Genomic DNA, 20569 nt, shown 5'->3' with positions numbered 1-20569 from the left:
TCTAGATGACTAGCTAGCACTCGGTATTTTGGCAATGTTCACACTGGCCACCTGAGGCAGAATTACGCAAACCATTAGCTCAGGATCACGACCGAGCACAGGAGTTGCTCAGTTTTCATCACACAATCCATAATAGCCTGAAACTGGTATTCCTGTTTTGCTACCAAAAGAAAGGGGTAAATCTTCAGGATGATCCAGAAATTTGACTTTCAGCTGGACATGCCATCACAAGATTCATAACCACGTCCAGAGGTATTTATGCTTTCGGCAGTTAATGGAAGGATAGCATACGATTTTATTTGCAGTGCTTTGCCCTCGAGCAAAGGCATGTTAGTACAATCAGATACAATGGGCATCATAATCGTCACAGTATGGTTAAACCCAATTTGAGACGAGACATAGGGAGGAGGATGTTTCATGTAATTGTTGGCTGTGAGACACTATGAATTGCGTTTAACACTTTCTTCCACACGAGTGAGGGCATCTGTGAGCACATCTATTGTCCAGTCCTTCAAATCGTCCTGCAGATAACAAGAGAAAAATCATTGAACACAACAATTAGCATCCGCATGGAAGTACTTTAGAAGGGAAACACGTTTTGTTTGCTATTTTGCAAAATAGATTAGAAAGCTGTTTGAGGAAAGTGGAAAGCATTTCCCAATTATCAGATTTCCAAGATTACAACAATTTACTTGACCGGTTGTATCATGAATGCAGAAACCATAATTTTCAGCTTGGTATGCAAGAACAAAGAGAGGATCATCAAAGGTGACAACACAGGTGAATGGCTGAGACTCTGAAACAGAGAAACTTCAAAACCAACCATGTTATAGATAGCAGTCAAAACAATCAACTATCACGGTAGGACATTCACTTCTAGGGTACGAAGCAATGGCTACATAAATGATGTTCTTTACTGTTTAATGTTAATGGCAACTGTGAGCAAAATAATTAGCACCAGACTGCTGGCTTGCTGCTGTTTAAAATCAAGGCATATGCAACTAATAATTCCTAATGCTTTGTGTATGAGGCCAGGCATTTCTTTTTCTTTCCTTTTTTTCTTTTAGAGAACCAGACCACACATTTGTTAAAATCATCTGAAAATAACATCACTAGATGTTAAGCAAGCCAGGAGCTACATCGTGTCTGTTGAGCATCATGTCCACCACCTCATATTAAGAGTGACTTGACAAACGAAAAGAATCAAATTTTGAAATAGCATACTGTTATGCAACGTCAACATGAGTTTCACTGAGAAAGCATTGCCACGATAATATTCATTATCAATCGATTGACTGTTTCCTAACATCAGGAGAAAAAGGATGCAATAATTAAGCGAAAATGTACAAAGATGTGCAGCTAGATATCCAAACAAACCAAACTGTGGTAGTCTCCTTCAAAAATTTCATGTGTCCATAACTACAGTTGGCATCATCACATTCACAACCTAGCACGTGCAGTATCCCTCATATATTATCTCGGCAACCCCTAAGCAACATATGTCCCCAATATTTCGGATACCACATATGATTGGTGATGACATACTCTATGGAAATCATAATTTAACAAACTAAAAGGTAAAAACAATTGACAGAAAGCAAGTTAATTACAGTAAGATGCATGAAAATAAGCTTTGTAGCATAAGTATGCATCTTCCTACAGTCCTACCACTACATATTGGACATCCTCTTATAAAAGCTGCATTGCTGTTCATAGTATCAAGGACAAAAAAATCAGGCAGATGTAACATCCGTTAGCTAAACAATGGGCGACAGCTCACAATTATACCATAACCACGTCTTATAGATACGCTTATTAAGGGGTAAAAGATGTGAACAAATGCACTCCCTATCTTTACAGTCATCCCTGTGATGGAAATGCGTTTATCAGCCAGACTACATAATGAAGTAGTAACGAAAAGAACAGGATGCCTCACCGTGCGCACCGGTTCTTCAGTTCTTATGCGTGCATTAGGACGAGCAAGCTTGGATTCAAAAGGAGTCCTAGGCCTCACTTCTCTGAACTCCTCCCATTCCTCGCGAGTAAGCATCCTAACTGTGCCTTGACCAACTGGGGCATTCTTAATTTTGCGCTCTATCATTTCTTGCGAGTGTGAATCATCATACTTGAGTTCAATTACCAGACAACAAAATAAATCCATTTAATTCAGAAATCAACAAAATCCAAAACCAATTAAAATCGGAATGTCACGACATACCATCATGAGTAGCTTTGCAAAGAGTGCAGTTCCAACAACAGTGAGAATCATGGGCATAGTTGCAGTGTCAAGAAATGACAAGGATTCTGGAACCTGGACAAAAATGTCGTCTTTTTTTTTAGACTTCTTCTTTGACCTCCTTATTTTCTCCAATTCCGTTACTCTTCTCTTCAGTGTTTCCGTGGCACCATCACGGTACACTGTTGTATGCAAGTGTCTCCCACATGACATAACTGCTTTCCCAAACCCTAAACCAATACCACCATACATGACTTTTCAAGACCAATCACAAAATTGATTTGGCCCCAATTGAATCGGAGAGAGAGAGAGAGAGAGAAGGATCTTGCATCACTTACAGACCTCCATTGCAGTGAGCTGGAGATTTTCTTAGGGTTTAAACGATCAGGGAAAGACAGATGTAAGAGGAGAAAGGTCTGAATTTTGTAGTATTTGGTGGGCTGTAAACTTATTTCACTGCCTTGTGAGCCCAACCCATTAACTCAATCATGACTAAGCCAGTTGAGCTACAAAAAAAAATTCTCTTGATATTAGGTGGCTAACGCTGGAAAATTTTAAAAATAAATTTATTTAATATTAATATTTTTTATATTTTTAAATTATTTTAACATGTTGATGTTAAAAATAAATTATATATATATATATATCATTTTCTTTTTATTTTGGTAAGTCTTTTAATTTGAAAAATTTTTTTAATTTCATTATTTAATATTAAATTAGTTTTAATTGAACATTGATCTATAATTTCACAGGTTGTAAATCTGAAATATTAACCCAGGTTTAAAAGATTTGTTATTTTTAAATTAGGCTATGTTTGTTTCTTGGAAACTAGTTTTCAGAAAACCACTTTTCAAATTTTCTTGTGTTTGTTTGTCATTAGAAAAAATGGTCAACGGAAAACACTTTCCGGTCAATGGAAAACACTTTCTAGTCAAAGAAAAATTTGACTTGATTTTCAGGAAAGTGTTTTCCTTTTATTTTAGGCGGAAAACGCTTTTTAAAAGTTGTGAAAAATTTAGAAATGTCATATTATTTATTGATTATATCAAATTCGATCCTCAAACTTTTGATTGTTATATATATATATATATATATATATATATATATATATTTATTATTTTTTTGAATATTTTTTTTTTAATTTTATCCCTTAGAATTTAATTTTTATATTAATTTTGATCCTTATTTTTATAATTGCTATTTACTTTTTTCTTATCATTTTTTAATTGAAAATTTTTATCTATTAAATTTTGTCCTCATTCTTTTGATTGTTACTTATTTTATTTGAAATAATTTATGAAATGTTAATTATTATTATTTTAATTTTTTCATCTTTCAATTCTTTTTATTTTTTAGATTTGATCTCTATTATTTTGATTATTATTTATTTTATTTGAGATAATTTATGAAATTATATTTTTTTTCAATTTCATTCTCATTCAACTTTTTAAATTTGTAAGATTTGTTCCTCATTAGTTTAATAAACTTGAAAAAAATAAAACATTAATAAGTTATTTCCAGCTCATTTTCCATAACATAACCAAACACTGGAAAATAGTTTCCAACTTATTTTCCATTACACTACCAAACATCGGAAAATAATTCACTTTCCCGGAATTCATTTTTCAAAAGGAAACTACTTTTCAGCAAACAAACGGGACCTTAATCAAGGTTACTACTATCTTTTTACATCTTTTTTGCAAAGTTAAATTACCACTACCAAACATCGAAAAATAATTCACTTTCCCGGAATTCACTTTCCTAAAGAAAACTACTTTTCAGCAAACAAATGGGGCCTTAATCAAGGTTACTATTATCTTTTTACATCTTTTTTGCAAAGTTAAATTACTTGAATACACTTAAAAAACAAAACAATACTTAACTTGTGTCTAGGGTTTTTTTTCCTTAAATTTCACTCTTAAAACTTGATTTTATGGGGTTAACCGTGATTTTAATGGCAATTTGATCTTTTAATAATATCGATAATAATCGTTAAAAATCATTTTATTATTTTCGGTTCCATCCTTCGATGTTGATTGGTTGGAAAATAGACTTCATGAGTGATTTTTTTGTATTTTGTACATGATTATCATGGTCTTAAACAAACATTTATCTTAATATTGATGCTTGAAATTGCGAGCATCTATTATTTTGTCTGCTACCTTTTCCTTTCTTATTATCTTTTATAATGAATTGTTATTATGTAACTTAGCTTCTATTTTTTGAAGTTTTTTTTTTTTTGGTTTATTGCTATCTGTTTTGGGATTCATTATCAATTATAATTGATATTTTATTATTGGTTTTGAAGAAATTTGATCTTTGATTATGTCAAGTAAAAAACTTTTAGGTAAAAACATCTTTTTCTTTATTTCATTTATTTTGTTGGTTATATCTTTATTGGCACAAGTTTGGTGTTAAAAAGACTTTGTTTCTTTGAGATTATTTTTTGGTGGTTATTGATGCTGCCCATGAGAACCTTTCTAATATTTGAATAGAAAATATGAAGACTTGATTATGATTTGTCAATGGTTAAAGAAAGAGTATAAAGGAATATGAAAATGATTATATTAGGGATTTAAATAAGAATGTGCTGAACTAATATCATATCAGCCATTATGGTTATTATAACTATGATAAGATTAAAAAAAATACATGTTGTTATATAACTTCCTTGTGGTGTCCTTCGGAACTTTTTTGTTCTTAACCTTAAAGATATTTGTCTCTTTGATTATGTCGGCTCACTAATTACAAGCAAAAGACATGTATATTTAATTTTGATTTCATAGTTGGTTGTGCATTTAGAGGTTTCCAATCATAAAAGCTTGTTTTTTTAAAATTATTTTTGGATTATTGTTGAGGCTGCCCGTAAGAACTCTACCAATATTTAACTAAAAAACATAAAACATTGCTTTTACTTTGTCAATGGCTAAAGAAAGACTTTTAAGGATTAGAAAAGTGACTATATTGGGTGTTCAAAATAACATGTAATAACAATAGATGAATTTTGAGATATTATTATAAGATTTCCCCATGGTGTGTAGATGTTGAGGTTTGTCATATCTTCATTCATCCTTTTTAGTTTCTTAGCTTTGTCTTGCTTTTGAGGACTGCAACAACCTTCGAAGTTCCATTCAATCACAGATGTAAGAAAATTAAACCAATAAAGAAACATATTGCATATCCTATGGTATGAAATTTTTTATATTATCATTGATTGTATTGGTTTACAAACATGTACTAAGATTATGTACATGCATGCTTTAGTTTTGTTTATTACATGTTATCGTAGCTATCTACAAGTGTATAAGTTGTTTCTTTGAAACTGAGTTGATTCATCATATCAACTTTCTTGGATGTCTTTTCAAGATACTTCGCTCATTTATTCACTTTTTTTATATAGTTGATCGTTATTTGTCATTTTTTTTTTCTAACAGGGTCGCTTTGTTGAAAAGAGCCTTGTATATTAGTCATGGATTTGGACTGCTAGAAATCATGAACTAATTTTGCTATAGATTGTTAAACAATTCAAATCAAATAAAGAAAAAATACGAACAAATACGAACATAAGAAAAGAGGAGGTTAGGGTTTCATAGATCACTTTATTCTAAAATTTATCATTTAACCTAAATACAAAAATATTATATATAGATCAAACTAAAAATACTATTCTACTCTTAATAAATAAAATAAAATAAATATATTTCTTAACATCTCTCATCAAACTCACGATGCGGCAGTTACAAGCACGAGAGTTTGCCAACTAGAAAATGAAAACAAGAAATGAAATGCGACTTGGTAAAGAAATCTGCAAAGAAAAAGAAACAAAAGACAAATTAATGGTGTCATGCTTAAGATGATGTCGAGTAAGATGACATTCGATCTCAATATGCTTAGTTCGTTCATGAAAAATCGAGTTATGAGCAATATGAATGAAACTCTAGTTGTCACAATACATAGGAGTAGTATGAGAAAATGAGACTTTCATATCCGCAAGTAACCAACGTAACTAAACAATCTTTTTGGTAGTAGATGTCATAGCACGATATTCTGCTTTGGTTAAAAATTGAGAAATAATAGATTGTTTCTTGCTTTTCTAAGAAATAAGAGAATCACCTAAAAATATACAAAAACCAGTAACAGACTTGTGATCTGTGGGATCATTGTCATGATCAGCATCAGAGCATGCACGCAGCTCCAAGAAAGAGGTGGATGGAAGTAAAAGACTCTGAAAGACTGTACCCTGAAAATATCATAAAATACAAAGAACAACTGTCCAATGAATAGTAGTAGGAGAAGCAACAAACTGACTAACAACATAAATATTATATGCAATATTTCGATGAGTAATAATGAGATATACCAATACGTAGTTTATTAGTAATATTGGTTTCAAATTTTAATTGTAACAGAGATGACATTAAATTCCTTTTTTTTTTTCAGAATGAGTGTACTCCTTTTAAGCCATATATGTATCTATACTATGTACTAGGGGTGTTTACAGTTCGGTTTGATTCGGTTTAGACTAAAAAAACCAACCAAGCTGAATTGCATTAATTTTGTGAAATATTAACTGAACCAGACCGAAAACCGGTTCAAACCAACCAGTTCGGTTCGGTTAAATCCGGTTTTTTGGCAAAAAACTGGGAAACCTAATCCCATCATCTAGACTCCCCCAAATCCCCTCCTCCCAGCTCTGAAAACTCGAACCCTAACCCGCCAACCCAAAACTCCACCTGGTCCTTTGGCTCTCTCATCCAAACCTTATCAACCAAATTTGAATCCGTCATCGAAATCTACAAGAAAGACCTGGAAGAATTTGAATCCGGCTTGAAAAATGAATCCGCCATTATCCGCGATGTGGCTTTACGCGCCGACCATGATCTCCCCGCTTCCTTTGAGGCCAGCGCTGTCGTCGTTCAGGAGTCCATTGGACAAGCCATCGGTGGTATTGGATCCTCCATGTGGAAAATCATTGTCCCATATGGCTAGAAAACAGAAACTATTTCAATCTTTCAGTGGAATTGATCAAATATATGCCAAGTTTCCAGATACTTGAGATAAAGATGACTTCGAGCCTTTAAATGTCCATCATCAATCTTGCAAACGGCAAACAGTACAAGCAAAAGGAGATTGATACGCAAAGGGCATTTAATCTCTTTTATGGCTGCCCCACTACATTTCGTATGTATACAATTACTTATCTATGTCAAGAAACTGGGAAAGGAAGATTGGGAATTAATTGAAAGGGGAAGGAGGCGGCTTTTTATGAGAGGCAGGAAAGTGATGTTAATTGTTAGGGTTAGCCGGTTAGGTTGCAAGTTAACTATTTATACCATAATTTTTTGTTAATTGTTTAGTGGGTCCGGTTCGGTTTGGGTCGGTTTCTGGTTCAAAACCGAAATCGAACCGGACCTGTTAAAATTTATGGTTTTGAAAATCAGTTTAATCAGTTTTTCATTTCGGTTCGGTTTTTTCAGTTAATTTTTCTTTGATTTTATTAGTTTTCTCAATTAATCAGTTATTTTGAACACCCCTACGATGTACCATGCAAGGCGCATCTCTACTTTGGTGTTCCATCAAACACTATATGCCTATATTATTGTCCTTTCTTTTTACTAAACATGTGTTATAAGAATCTCTTAAATGTCATTGCATTGCTGATCTAATAAGTTTTAGTCTTTCATTTATGCTTAAAGAAATTAAGTTGTTTGTTGTGCAAGGTTACAAGAATTTTGTTTACAACCCATCACCATCATTTATATTTGTGCTTTGAAAAAAAAGTTATCTTTTTTTCTTTTTGTCTACATAGTGCATGTACTTCACTCATATTCGTTAAATGATTTTTCTAGCTTGAGAAGATTATTAACTTCAACTCCTAGTTCAAGGAGTTGCCTTTTAAACTTTCTCACATTCACACACAAAACTTGTATTGTTTTTTTTATTGTAGAATGAATGGTTTAAATCCAGTAGATGTGTTCATTCAATAGATGAGTCAATGACAGTTTTATCCTCACTTTTGCATAGAAAATTTGGAAATCCTATCTTCATTTGCATACATTTTTGTTTAAAACTTTTGTATGGGACTTTATGACTTTGCTTTATTAGGTGTCATTAGCACCAAACGATCCTACTTATGCTATTTTGCTTTGTATTTTCCTTTACCCTTACAAAATACACTATGAAATCTTACTTCGTCAAGGCATTGAAAGGTGGCCTGCAGAGTAACACATAGAACCTATCTAGTTTTCTAGCTAGATCTGCTAATTTGTAGGCCACAACATTGTCATCTCTCTTAAAATGTTTCCCACTAAAATCATTGAAACAAGAAGTCAAGTGAACTATGTCAGCTACATCAACCACCAAGGATGAGTATGAACCATCTTTAGAGGAGTTGTTTAGTTAGTTCACCAAATACAAGGAGTTTGATTCCGGTATAACATTACACCAGTTAACATCCCTTATTAATTGAATATCATAGAGAGAAACACATGCTTCTACTAGAACCAACAAAGAATGAGGATGAATATTCTTATAAGCACTTGATAGAACTTGCCCACATGTTAGGTTTTAAATACTCTATTGCAAGCGGAGTATTGGAAGTTAGCAAAAACTGCTCTTGTTGTGTTAAAAGAAATACTAGTTAAAGATCACATGTTAGGTTATGTTATTACAAATGCAATAGTCAATTCCTCTTCTATGTTGAATTCATATTGACAAATTAAAGCATAGATAGCCATGACATATATGGAAGAGAATTTTTTTTATGTTAGCAATTAAAATTAACAACTAACATTAACTTTAATCGACAAACATACTAAAAAACTAGGGTGCACATTGGCTAATCTTAGACCCTGGACTTTTTAAATTGCAATTTCATCCTCCTAAGTTATATGATCATGATTTTATAGGTTGAGGTGTCTTTTGATTTATATTTTCTCTTATACATAAAATATTTAAGGATATTTTGGTAATGAATTAAAGACCAATTCTATAAAAATAAAAATTCATTGGTAGTTAAAAAGAGAAATTAAAAAAATAAAGACCAAAAGTAACAAACAAAACAAAATGGACCTCGTTTTGATATTGGTATAAAAAATCTTAATTTGCTCCTATACATTTTAGTTTATCTATTATTTGGGCTTTGAAATTTCAACATTTTATATTTTGATCTAAAACTTTATTTTTCTTACATTTAAGTACTTGGAAGATGAGAAAAGAAAGAAAAAGTCATCATAAAATATTAAAAAAAGAATATTATAAGTTATTGATATTCTAGCTAACAAAAAAGGTGATCTCGGGGTCAATGTGTTGGAATTGTTTATGGAAGTTTGATGGAGGTGGCTTTTCCCTCTCACGATGTCAAAAAGAATAATTAGGACAAATATATTAAAAGAACTAGGGTGTTCACATATTTTTCTGTTTTAATCTTTAAACTTTTTTATTTGTAATTTCATCATTCTAAGATATATGATCATGATTTTATAGGTTGGGATGTCTTTTAATTTTTATTTTCTTAAATACACAGTGTTTTGGGATGTTTTGATTATGAATTGAAAATCAATTGCAAAATAAAAATTTATCGGTAGTTAAAAAGAGAAATTGGAAGAATAAGGACTAAAAACACAAACAAAACAGCCCGCATTTTGATATTGGCTTAGAAAATTTTAATTTTCTCCCTACTCTTTCTAGTTTATCTATTGTTTAGTCCATGAAATTTTAACATTTCACTTTGTGATCCAAAACTTTCTTTTTTACATTTTAGTCCCTGAAAGTTGAGAGATGAAAGAAAAGGTAGTCAAAAATATTAGGGAAAGAGAAAGTTATCGGTTGTCGACATTCCAGCCACTAAAAAGAATGATCTTTTTATGAGAGAAAAATGGAGGTAGTTTTTCCTTCTTATAATTCTGGAAAAAGTAGATAGGTGTCGCCAAAGATTTTTTTTATTTGATTTTTTTTATTTTTTAGAGAGATTATATTTTGTTTTATGATTGCAAATGGATTTTTGAAAGGCTTTTATGATATTTTTAGATGTTTTTAGGTGAAAAATAAGTTGAAAATGAGCTTTTAGAATCCCAAACTAATGGTGATTGAAAAACATTTTGTTGGTTGTTATAGTGGAAGCAAACAATGCTTTGTCATCTACATCAAAAAAAAATAAAGAAATAGCTCAAGCACGTGGGTTTGGGTTTCCCTGCCCAGGGGGGTTATGCTCTTGGACGGTTGATAAGGTGTGTAGGATTAGCTTGTCGGACCCAAAAGTGCATAACCTCTTTTTTATATATTTATTTTAGATTTTGATTATTTTTTAAAAAAATGTTAATTAATACCCTCTTTTTAAGTATTTTTAATTTTTTTTAATTTTTTATTTAAATTTAAATTAATACTCTCTTGCTTTTTTTTAATGGTTCAATTCACCTTTTTAAATATTAGGGTTTTTTATAATTACTTTATATTTTTATAATGTTTCAATGTAATTTATATTTGATATAAATAAATTGTATTTACATGATGTATTTATAAAAATTAAAAAATATATATTTTGTATCTATAAGAATAAAAATCATTTGTTTCTTTGTAAGAAAGAATATCCTTTTAAGATAAAATAAAATAAAATGTATAAATCTTAAAATAAAAATTGGGGTTAAATCTTTGCATTAGTAGCTCTCTTGATAGCTTAGGTTTAAATGATTAAAGCAAACCAAAAACCCTGCGGCCTAGGTCGGCTTCTTTTGTGCTTCAGGTTCTGGAACCGTAACATATATAAGCAGTGTGTGTGAAAAAGCTACTTAATTGGGTTTTGAGGAGTATTACTCTCGTCAGCTGTGTACTCCTCATCGTGCAGAGCAGACTATTTATCAAAACCAATATGTCACTCCCTCTCTTTTTATTTTTCTCTCTCTTGATTTATGCTCTTTCAAGAGTTCTGTCATGGATCCTGCGCATGTTCCCAACAACAAGCACTCACAATCCTGAAGCAAGCAGCATTACACATTGAACTTGTAAGTAGAGTCATTACAAAGGCTGTCTGACATGATTTAGAGCTAGCAAAGGCAAGTTCCCTCCCTCCCAATGATAAACTAACCACGGTCTCCAGGACCATAATACACATCCAAATAGGAGCATTTTGTTCTACACCAGTGGAGGATTTATTGAAGTTTCAAGACCATGGCACAAGGGAGCTTCTATCTCACTCACCCAGTTTCTGGAGCTCATCTTTAAATTTGGACTTTAGCTGCTCCCTCTTTATCTTGAGGGAGGCAGTAACCAAGCCAGACTCGGGTGTCCATGGATCTGGCAGCAACTTGATCTTAGCTGGAGTTCAAACTTGTCCAACCTCAAAGCTTTTGCTACCTGCAGAGATAGAATGCTATCAGATCTACAGCAAGGATTCTTTTTCTTCCAGTAAATATATTAACAACTGCAAATGTGCTTGCCTGACATCAAAAAACCATAAACCTTTCATTCCAAATATGTAGACAAATGCAAACAGATTCAAAATATCACATAATGAAACAATGTATAAGAATTTCCACCCAAGAATTTACATCAGGTACATCTTGATAGATGAGGCAAGCACATCTCGCCAGAAGACTGGGAGACATAAATGCACGTGCAATTCAAAGCATAGTCACAAAATCAGAAGCTATGGAAATATTCATTCATGTTTCATCTTGGAAATATGACCGAGTTCAACAACAATAAGAGAGTTCACACGTTTGTGTAAAGCAGTTTTAACTAATCAAAAGCATTTCAAATAGCTTTCCCGTAGACAAGCAAAGATAATTCAAATCATCATCACCAAATCAGAAGGTATGTCAATATTCATTCATGTTTCAGCTTGGAAAATGAACGAATTCAGCAATAATAAGAGCTCCCGTGCATGAAAGTTTTAACTATTCATAAGATTTCAAATAGCTCTCCAGTAAGCAAACAAAATTAACCAACCTTGGAAAGTGATTGTTCAACCTCACTGACAGCATCGGCTTCGTTACACAGTTCAGAAAAGTTTTGGTGCTGGATCCCAGCTTCCTGGGCCCACTTCTCAAGTATGCGACGTGGTGGAACAATTAGGGCAACACAATAGCTGTGGAAGGGATTTGCATGTACCATGATATTATCAACATAGTCACTCGACGTTAATGCTGCCTCCACCTGCAATCAGGGCACAAATCAACATTATTGGCACATCAATGCATATGTATGTACCTTAGAAATACTATCACAAATTTTCAGATTAAGATTTATGAACACCTTTCCAAGAGAGATATATTCTCCATGTTGAAGTTTGACGATATCCTTCTTCCTATCAATAATTTCAAGGCATCCATCAGGGTGAAACTGCCCAATGTCGCCAGTATAGAACCAACGCATGCCCCTTTCATCAACCTATAGCAGGTCAAGAGAACCAGTTTTCCATGTCTGAGCACACAGCAGAGTAAAAGCAAAAGGAAAATGCACATTCTCACCCATACAGAAAACATACGCGTGCGCTCATGCAAGCACACTAAAGAATACCTTGTAGACCTCATTAGTCTTTTCTTGGTAGTTGAAGTAACCGGCAGTCACGCTGAATCCCCCAACTACAACCTCACCCCGGGGCATTGGCTTATCGGCCACTGTATACCCACCTTCTTCCCAAGAAACAAGCTACAATACCAAAACAAAGGAGTTCTTCAAATTAATATTCAAAAATCTTACAAAGTGAGCATCCCTGCCTCTGCAACTATGTTTTTTTTCACAAAATGTGAGGTTCAGTTTGACCATAACCTTGAAAAAGTAATTAATGTCATGAATAACAGCTTTTGGTTGATTGGTTAATGGAAATTCTTTTTGGAGTATAGGCTAGTGCAAGTTAAAATGCAGCAACCTAAATAGATTTTCAGAATTCTCTCTGAAAACCAAGTCTGGTTCAGATCGTGAAACTAAATAATTTTATCCTTTTGTAGAAAGATGCCATACCTTAACGTAGCAACATGGAAGAGGAGGTCCAACACGGCCCACGGATGGGTCATCCCACTCAGTGTAAGCAGCCCCAGCAAATGTTTCTGTCAACCCATATGCTTGACCAATTATAGCCCTAAAGACAAGAATTGTGCACTTAATATCAACCTAAATTGATAACACTGAAAGTGGAAATATAGTATGTTATAAATACCATTTTACATAAGCAAACCATTTTAAGCACTGAAGGACTGATCTAGCATGGTAGAGAGCTTATTCTTACACGGTTTGCAGACATGCATGAATGCATGTCATCCCAAACTAGTATTTCATGGATTTTAAAATTCAATAACACCACATGTCAACGTACATGTTTTATGTTCCCAGTTACAGGAAATAAGTATCTAGGTTTTTTATCTCCGCTATCTGACCATACAATAGCAGATCCAAGAGCACAACAAAGTTACTTCCTGGTGTCCAGGATACAAGATGGTTTCTGCCGAACATTGATTAGGTTCTGATGAATAGCACAGCCAACTATAATATATTGTCTCCTAAAGATGACACTGGAAAAAGGAATGAAAGGAGTAACAAAAGAAAAAATCAGAATGAATATAGAAGTTTCTTCCTTTAATTATCTTGGTAATTGTAAATGAGAATGTCATTACCCCATGCAGATGTTGGTGAACCGTTGTGAATCCCCAGATAAAGGGGCTCCGCCACATAGGATGAATTGCATACGAACTCCAAGTATAGCACGTATTTGTTTGAAGGCAATGACATCCCACAGCATTCTCTCCAGTGCCGAAGTACCAAACCAGCTTCCTTCCATGGCTGCCATGCGGCGCTTACATCCAATGTTGAAAAGCTTCTTTGCTAACCCTCCCTTCTCCTCAACCTGATGTAAATCAAAACAGCATTAAAGAAATTATTTACCTAACGATGAGGGCATTCTCAACTTGCACAATCTCAACTCGCACAAATGCATTAATAACCAGCACTGTAGAACTATATAGTGCAGATATTAATGTTGATTCAGTTCACACCTTTTTTAGAACTCCATCCCGGATACGATCTAGTATGGCTGGAACAGCTATCATGAGAGTAGGATTTAATATAGATGCATCACCCTTGGTTCCTTTCTTAATTTTGTTAGAAGTGTCTGTCAAAGTCAATGCCGAACCGTAGCCAATAGCACAACCTACAGACAACATTACAGACTGGACAGCCACAAATTTAGTATTTATATGTTATATGTTACAAGTAGCACAGGAAAGAAGTATATGCAACCGAGTACCTCAGCTGCCAGTTCAAAAACATGGGCTAGGGGCAAATAAGCCAAATATACATCATTGCTACTCAGTTTTGGAATCACCATCATAACAGCTGCAGCAGTGGCTACAATGTTTCCATGAGTAATCATGACTCCCTAGGTTGCAACCAGGATGCAGGGTCAGATCAAAAGAAAGCATGCAATTGTAGTGATGAAGTAATAATGAAGTTGGAATTCAGTACTAGTAGGAAAAAAGTAAAGGAAAATAAAAATGCAATGCTCTTTACTACATTCCTACTTGTCTCAATATACAAAATTAAGCCTTTGCATTCTTACGAACAACTTCCACTTGGAGTTTCATTATTTTCTGTGTCTTGAAAAAAAAAATACTGGACTCAAGCCTATTTTCTGTTTGGACATATGCAACCAGAGAGTGATCTTCTGATTCATCTTACAGTAAGGTCTATTGGCAAGATTTACCATGCATTGAGTTCCAATCAGTTATGCAAAATGTGAGAAACTACAGCACCGGACAAACCTTTGGCTGGCCTGTACTGCCACTTGTGTACATAACAACAGCAATTCCATTCTTTGTAGGTAAGCTTGGAGAAACAGGACTGTTCTTCCCCAGTTTCTCAACTTGAGAAAAAGATGAAACCTTCCAATAGCTTGTGCTCGCAGATAAGCCCAAATCATTTGTAGTTTCTCCATCTTCAAAGTAAATGACATTCTTAATAGTTGTTATTTTTGAGCTTATTGCAGCTAGCGTTTTCAACTGCTTGGGATCACAGATCAGGGTAGATACTTGAGTCTGTCCACATTTTCAAAATTCAAGTGAGAGCCATAAGAATCTGGACTTTCATAGAGAAAAAAGTAAATGATTTAAATGCCACAAATTAGTTACATTATAGATAATCTAATCAGGTAAATCAAGTGCACGAAGAGAAGAGAATCCCATACCTCATTGAGTGAATGGATCAAAGCATCCACACCTAGAGAAGCATAAATAGTGACAACAGTAATGTTCTGCCGAAAGCATCCCTGTACTCCAACAAAAACCACATTCAGTATTGGCTGTACACCCATCATTTATTAGGGATAAAAAGAAAGGGAAATATATAAGCACTGCAAACACGAGGACACCTGGAAGGCAATCAACCACTCAGCCCGAGTATCAGCAAGAATTGCAGCACGAGTATCCTCATTATGCCCTAACATAATAAGCCCGGATGCAAAGTAACAAACACGATCAAAAACCTGTCCATAGGTTTGCCATTCATAATCACCAAGGTGCAGCTTCTCAAACTTCCTGCCATCACTAGCAGTAACAAATTCCTTACTAATTAGCCTCCTTGTTCCAAGAAATCGTTCTGGCAAATGCTTTCTACAAGATTGCTCAAATAGAGCTGCCATGGTTGTTGCCCCTTTCCAAGGGACTTCAACTAGCTCAGCATGCCGGGCATTGCGAACTGCATAACCTGCCTCAGCGCCTACCTCTACCGGGACTCCTCTCTGTTTCACCTTTTTCTTTCCCATGAAGATGGTAGAAAGTAATATAGGTATGAGGATAGCAACAGCAGCAGCACCCACAATGCCATATGTTCCATAGCCTTTCCCAACTGACGAGTAATCATTAGAGTCCAATTTATCTAGAACAGGTGAGCTCGGAAAACTTCCCTCAGAATCAGCCATTTCAAATGCTTCTTATATGATGGTTTAAAGAATCACCTGGGATGGATGACAAGAATTAGAAGCACCGTCATCTCCCATCTTTCAAAAATGAGAAACAAACAACAGAGCTACAAGGATTTGTACAAAATATAATACCGTTTAAAATAAAGGAGAGACAGCACAGTGGATCTAAGGATGTTCCTTGGTGTATAAAACTTGCATTAAGGTAGAGAACATGCAGCCATACACTGCAACCTCAAAACCAAGTTCCTTAATGATCAGGAACCAAAGTAAACATTTGTTGTTTCACTGTAAATTAACTAACAGTCATAGGTCACATAATTTTGAAAAAGAATCGCAATTTACTTAACTTTAAGAAAGGAGCTGCAAAAGAAAAACGGATAAAAAAGAAGAAGCTAGCACGCAAGATGGGATCATGGATCATAGAATTGAATATAAAGAAGGCAGCAAGGATATAAAGCTTGTTAACATCAAAGCACTGCTGAACCCAAACGTACTACTCAATAAACTCAATAAAAAGAAAGAAAAAACCACTACTACTCTGCTGTGTTTCAATAGCTTTTACCTCTAGAAGATTATAGGAACCGAAAGAAAAAGAAAGCAAGCAGTCGCCTACCAAGCACAATCCCCGTGCTATATCGTGTCTCGTGGGGACGTCGCTATTATTATTATTATTTATTATTATTACAAAAGCTACAGTGAAATCACTGTAAATTAAAAGATTTTTAGTGTGGATTGAAATAGGAATTTTATTTTTTATTTTTTATGAAAAGGTTCTGTCTTTTTTTTTCCTTTCTCCACTAATGGATGGCATCCGCGTTATTAAAGAAACATGTTTATCGTATCAAAGTATAATAACTAAACTTGAATTATGCATATTTGTTAAATCCAAACACCTTAGATCAGGAACGTTGCAAAACCTAACTAAACTTGATTCAGGTATGACTATCAAATCCAAACACCTTGAATCTGAGATGTTGTCGGACTCATCCAAACTTAGTAAAGGAGAAATGTTGCCAAACCCAACTTGTTGACATCCTCTTGTAAAAGCTGCATTGCTGTTCATAGTATCAAGGACAAAAAAATCAGGCAGATGTAACATCCCGTTAGCTAAACAATGGGCGACAGCTCACAATTATACCATAACCACGTCTTATAGATTCGCTTATTAAGGGGTAAAAGATGTGAACAAATGCACTCCCTATCTTTACAGTCATCCCCGTGATGGAAATGCGTTTATCAGCCAGACTACATAATGAAGTAGTATCGAAAAGAACAGGATGCCTCACCGTGCGCACCGTTTCTTCAGTTCTTATGCGTGCGTTAGGACGCGCAAGCTTGGATTCAAAAGGAGTCCGAGGCCTCACTTCTCTAAACTCCTCCCATTCCTCGCGAGTAAGCATCCTAACTGTGCCTTGACCAACTGGGGCATTCTTAATTTTGCGCTCTATCATTTCTTGCGAGTGTGAATCATCGTACTTGAGTTCAATTACCAGACAACAAAATCAATCCATTTAATTCAGTAATCAACAAAATCCAAAACCAATCAAAATCGGAATGTCACGACATACCATCATGAGTAGCTTTGCAAAGAGTGCAGTTCCAACAACAGTGAGAATCATGGGCATAGTTGCAGTGTCAAGAAATGACAAGGATTCTGGAACCTGGACAAAAATGTCGTCTTTTTTTTAGACTTCTTCTTTGACCTCCTTATTTTCTCCAATTCCGTTACTCTTCTCTTCAGTGTTTCCGTGGCACCATCACGGGACACTTTTGTATGCAACTGTCTCCCACATGACATAACTGCTTTCCCAAACCCTAAACCAATACCACCATACATGACTTTTCAAGACCAATAACGCAATTGATTCGGCCCCAAATGAATCAGAGAGAGAGAGAGAGAGAAGGATCTTGCATCATTTACAGACCTCCATTGCAGTGAGCTGGAGATTTTCTTAGGGTTTAAACGATCAGGGAAAGACAGATGTAAGAGAAGGAGAAAGGTCTGATTTTTGTAGGATTTGGTGGGCTGTATGCTTATTTCACTGCTTTGGGAGCACAACCCATTAACTCATCGTGAATCACTTGGTAGTAAAGGTGTGGTCATTTTTTAAATAATATTTTATATTAAAATATATATTAATGATATTTTTTATTTTTAAAAAATTATTTTTAATATCAACACATTAAAACAATTCAAAATATATTAAATTTTAATAAAAAAAAATTTAAAATTTTTTAGTAACATGAAACAATGTCTAAGCTAATTGTGCTAAAAAAAGGTAGCACGAAGCCCAAATGCTATTTAACAAAATTCTAAAAAATAAATTTGTTTAAAATTAATATTTTTTTATATTTTTTAATTGTTTTAATGTTCTAATGATAAAAAAAAATTTGAAAGAAAAATAAAAAATAAATGTATTATATATATCTTCTTTTTTTGTTCTTGTAAGTTTTTTAATTTGAGAATTTTTTAAAATTTTATTATTTAACATTAAATTGGTTTTTAATTAAACTTGAGTCTGCAATTTCATAAGTTGTAAATCTGAAACATTAATTCATGTCTAGAAGATTTGCCAAAATTAATTATTGTTGATTAAAATAGTAAATTTATCATTTTATCCCACAAAAACTTCTGCATTTGCCCTCCTTCAATTATTGTGGATTAATCATGATCTTATGAGCAATTTGGTCTTTTAATAATATCGATAATAATCGTTAAAAAACTATTTTTTTAGTTTCATTCTTTGATATTGGATTTGTTGGGAAATAGACTTCATAAGTGATTTTTTTTCTTGTTTTTTATATGGTTATCATGGTATCAAACAAACATTTATTTTAGTGTTGGTGCTTGAAATTGCGAGCATCAATTTTTTATCATATAATTAAGTAAACATTGTTTAAAAAAAAGTTACTAAACCCAGTTGACTCCATGAATCAAGTTGTGGGGTGATCAAAGTCATCCAATATGTCATCGTCTCAATACTTAATAAAAAAAAATTTTATCTTGGTGTTGTTTTATAAGTTAAGTCATGTTTTTATCAGTTATCTAGATTGCCTTTGAATCCATGACATAAACCAATTCACATTGGGTCAACTTTAATCCGGTTTAATTGAAAACTTACGCTATATAAAAAGTCACGTCGAGAGGTTTTAAGATTTACTTGTTTCCCAAGTTTAATGACATTGTCAAAGAATCCCCCACGGTTTTAAAATTTGTTTTTACATTTAAAAAAATTTAATCTAGCCCGCGATGGAACACGGGTCAATGGACTAGTCTCTATATATAATTTGGGTTCAAGTAAACTTTTTTATTTATTTCTTACCCCTATGAAATCATCGATGTTCCAATTCTACCTTTTATAGTTTCAAATATCTAAATATCACTCTTCTAGTTGTTAAAATGTTTAAATGTTAATTGTTATTGTTGAAGGTTCTGAAGCAATTAAGGCAGATTTGAAGCTGATTTGTTGGGAGTAAAAACAGAAAGTCAGATATCCTTTCCTATAAATCAGAACCTAGCAATAATACCTATTTATGTGTAGTTAATAGTTGTCCTAATATAGATATGTAGATGCTGTATATATTCAACAATTCATTATGAAATAGAGTGAGAAGTCAGAATTTAACAACTTTCCATATGGTATCAGAGCCTAAACCGAGCCTATCTTTTTTTTAGCCTATCTCTCTCTACATCAGAGTCTAAATCTGGGATTCCTCCTCTCCCATTCCCATCTGTCTTGACAATTCTAATCACTTGCTCTAGCAGACCCGTCCAGATCTGAAAAAACATGTCTGAAACCACTACAAAAGAAACCCAAAAATCAGGGGAATTCCAGAGTTTACAGTCATCCTATAGACTGAATGGAAGAAACTATCTAAAGTGGTCACAGATAGTAAAAACCTTTCTCAAAGGAAAGGGAAAGATTAATCATTTGATGGACAATCCTCCTAGTCCAGAAGACCCAAAGTTTACACTTTGGGATGAAGAAGACTCCATGATTATGTCATGGCTGTGGAACTCTATTATGCCAAAAGTTTGTGGGCCTTATATGTTTCTGGTTACAGCAAAAGACATATGGGATGCACTGAGACAGACCTACTCTAAAGTGAAGGATGCTGCATTAATCTATGAGATTAAGATGAAGCTTTCAATGACCAAACAAGGTAATATGATGGTTATTGAATATTACAATACTATGAAAAGTTTCTGGTTGGAATTGGACTATTATCAGGATTTTAAGATGCAATGTAGTGAGGATGCTGTGATTTTAAAGAATTATGTAGAAAGAGAAAGGATCTTTGAATTTCTTGCAGGACTCAACATAGAATTTGATCAAATGCAAGTCCAAATACTTGGAAAGGAATCCCTGCCCTCACTCAATGAGGTATTTTCAATAATAAGGGTTAAAGAAGGAAGGAGAACT

General features: G+C 33.8%; 1 protein-coding gene and 2 pseudogenes across 1 annotated transcript; all 3 read right to left on the bottom strand.

Annotated features, from left to right (window-relative positions):
• Positions 1-271: 271 nt before the first annotated feature.
• On the bottom strand, positions 272-2664 carry LOC133682477 (uncharacterized). Its single transcript, XM_062105822.1, has 3 exons — positions 2219-2664; positions 1937-2125; positions 272-521 (listed from the first exon to the last, which is right to left on the bottom strand). Exons 1-3 carry the CDS (start codon positions 2486-2488, stop codon positions 441-443), a joined length of 540 nt encoding a protein of 179 aa, XP_061961806.1. The 5' UTR covers positions 2489-2664; the 3' UTR covers positions 272-440.
• Positions 2665-11206: 8542 nt separating this feature from the next.
• Positions 11207-16729, bottom strand: LOC133682476 (long chain acyl-CoA synthetase 8-like; annotated as a pseudogene).
• Positions 16730-16881: 152 nt separating this feature from the next.
• Positions 16882-18213, bottom strand: LOC133682478 (uncharacterized; annotated as a pseudogene).
• Positions 18214-20569: the final 2356 nt, after the last annotated feature.

This window comes from Populus nigra, chromosome 2 (assembly GCF_951802175.1).
Source record: "Populus nigra chromosome 2, ddPopNigr1.1, whole genome shotgun sequence".
Classification (NCBI taxonomy): domain Eukaryota; kingdom Viridiplantae; phylum Streptophyta; class Magnoliopsida; order Malpighiales; family Salicaceae; genus Populus; species Populus nigra.
Note: the sequence above shows the minus strand (reverse complement) of the source record. Positions and strands in the feature narration are given on the sequence as shown.

What these genes read in the sequence shown, in the direction of transcription:
- LOC133682477 (XM_062105822.1), bottom strand. Translation starts at nt 2,488, where the DNA reads ATGTATGGTGGTATTGGTTTAGGGTTTGGGAAAGCAGTTATGTCATGT. An exon ending in TTGCAAAGCTACTCATGATG is followed by an intron (nt 2,126 to 2,218) that starts GTATGTCGTGAC and finishes ATTGAACTCAAG; the next exon opens with TATGATGATTCACACTCGCA. An exon ending in CTGAAGAACCGGTGCGCACG is followed by an intron (nt 522 to 1,936) that starts GTGAGGCATCCT and finishes TGTTATCTGCAG; the next exon opens with GACGATTTGAAGGACTGGAC.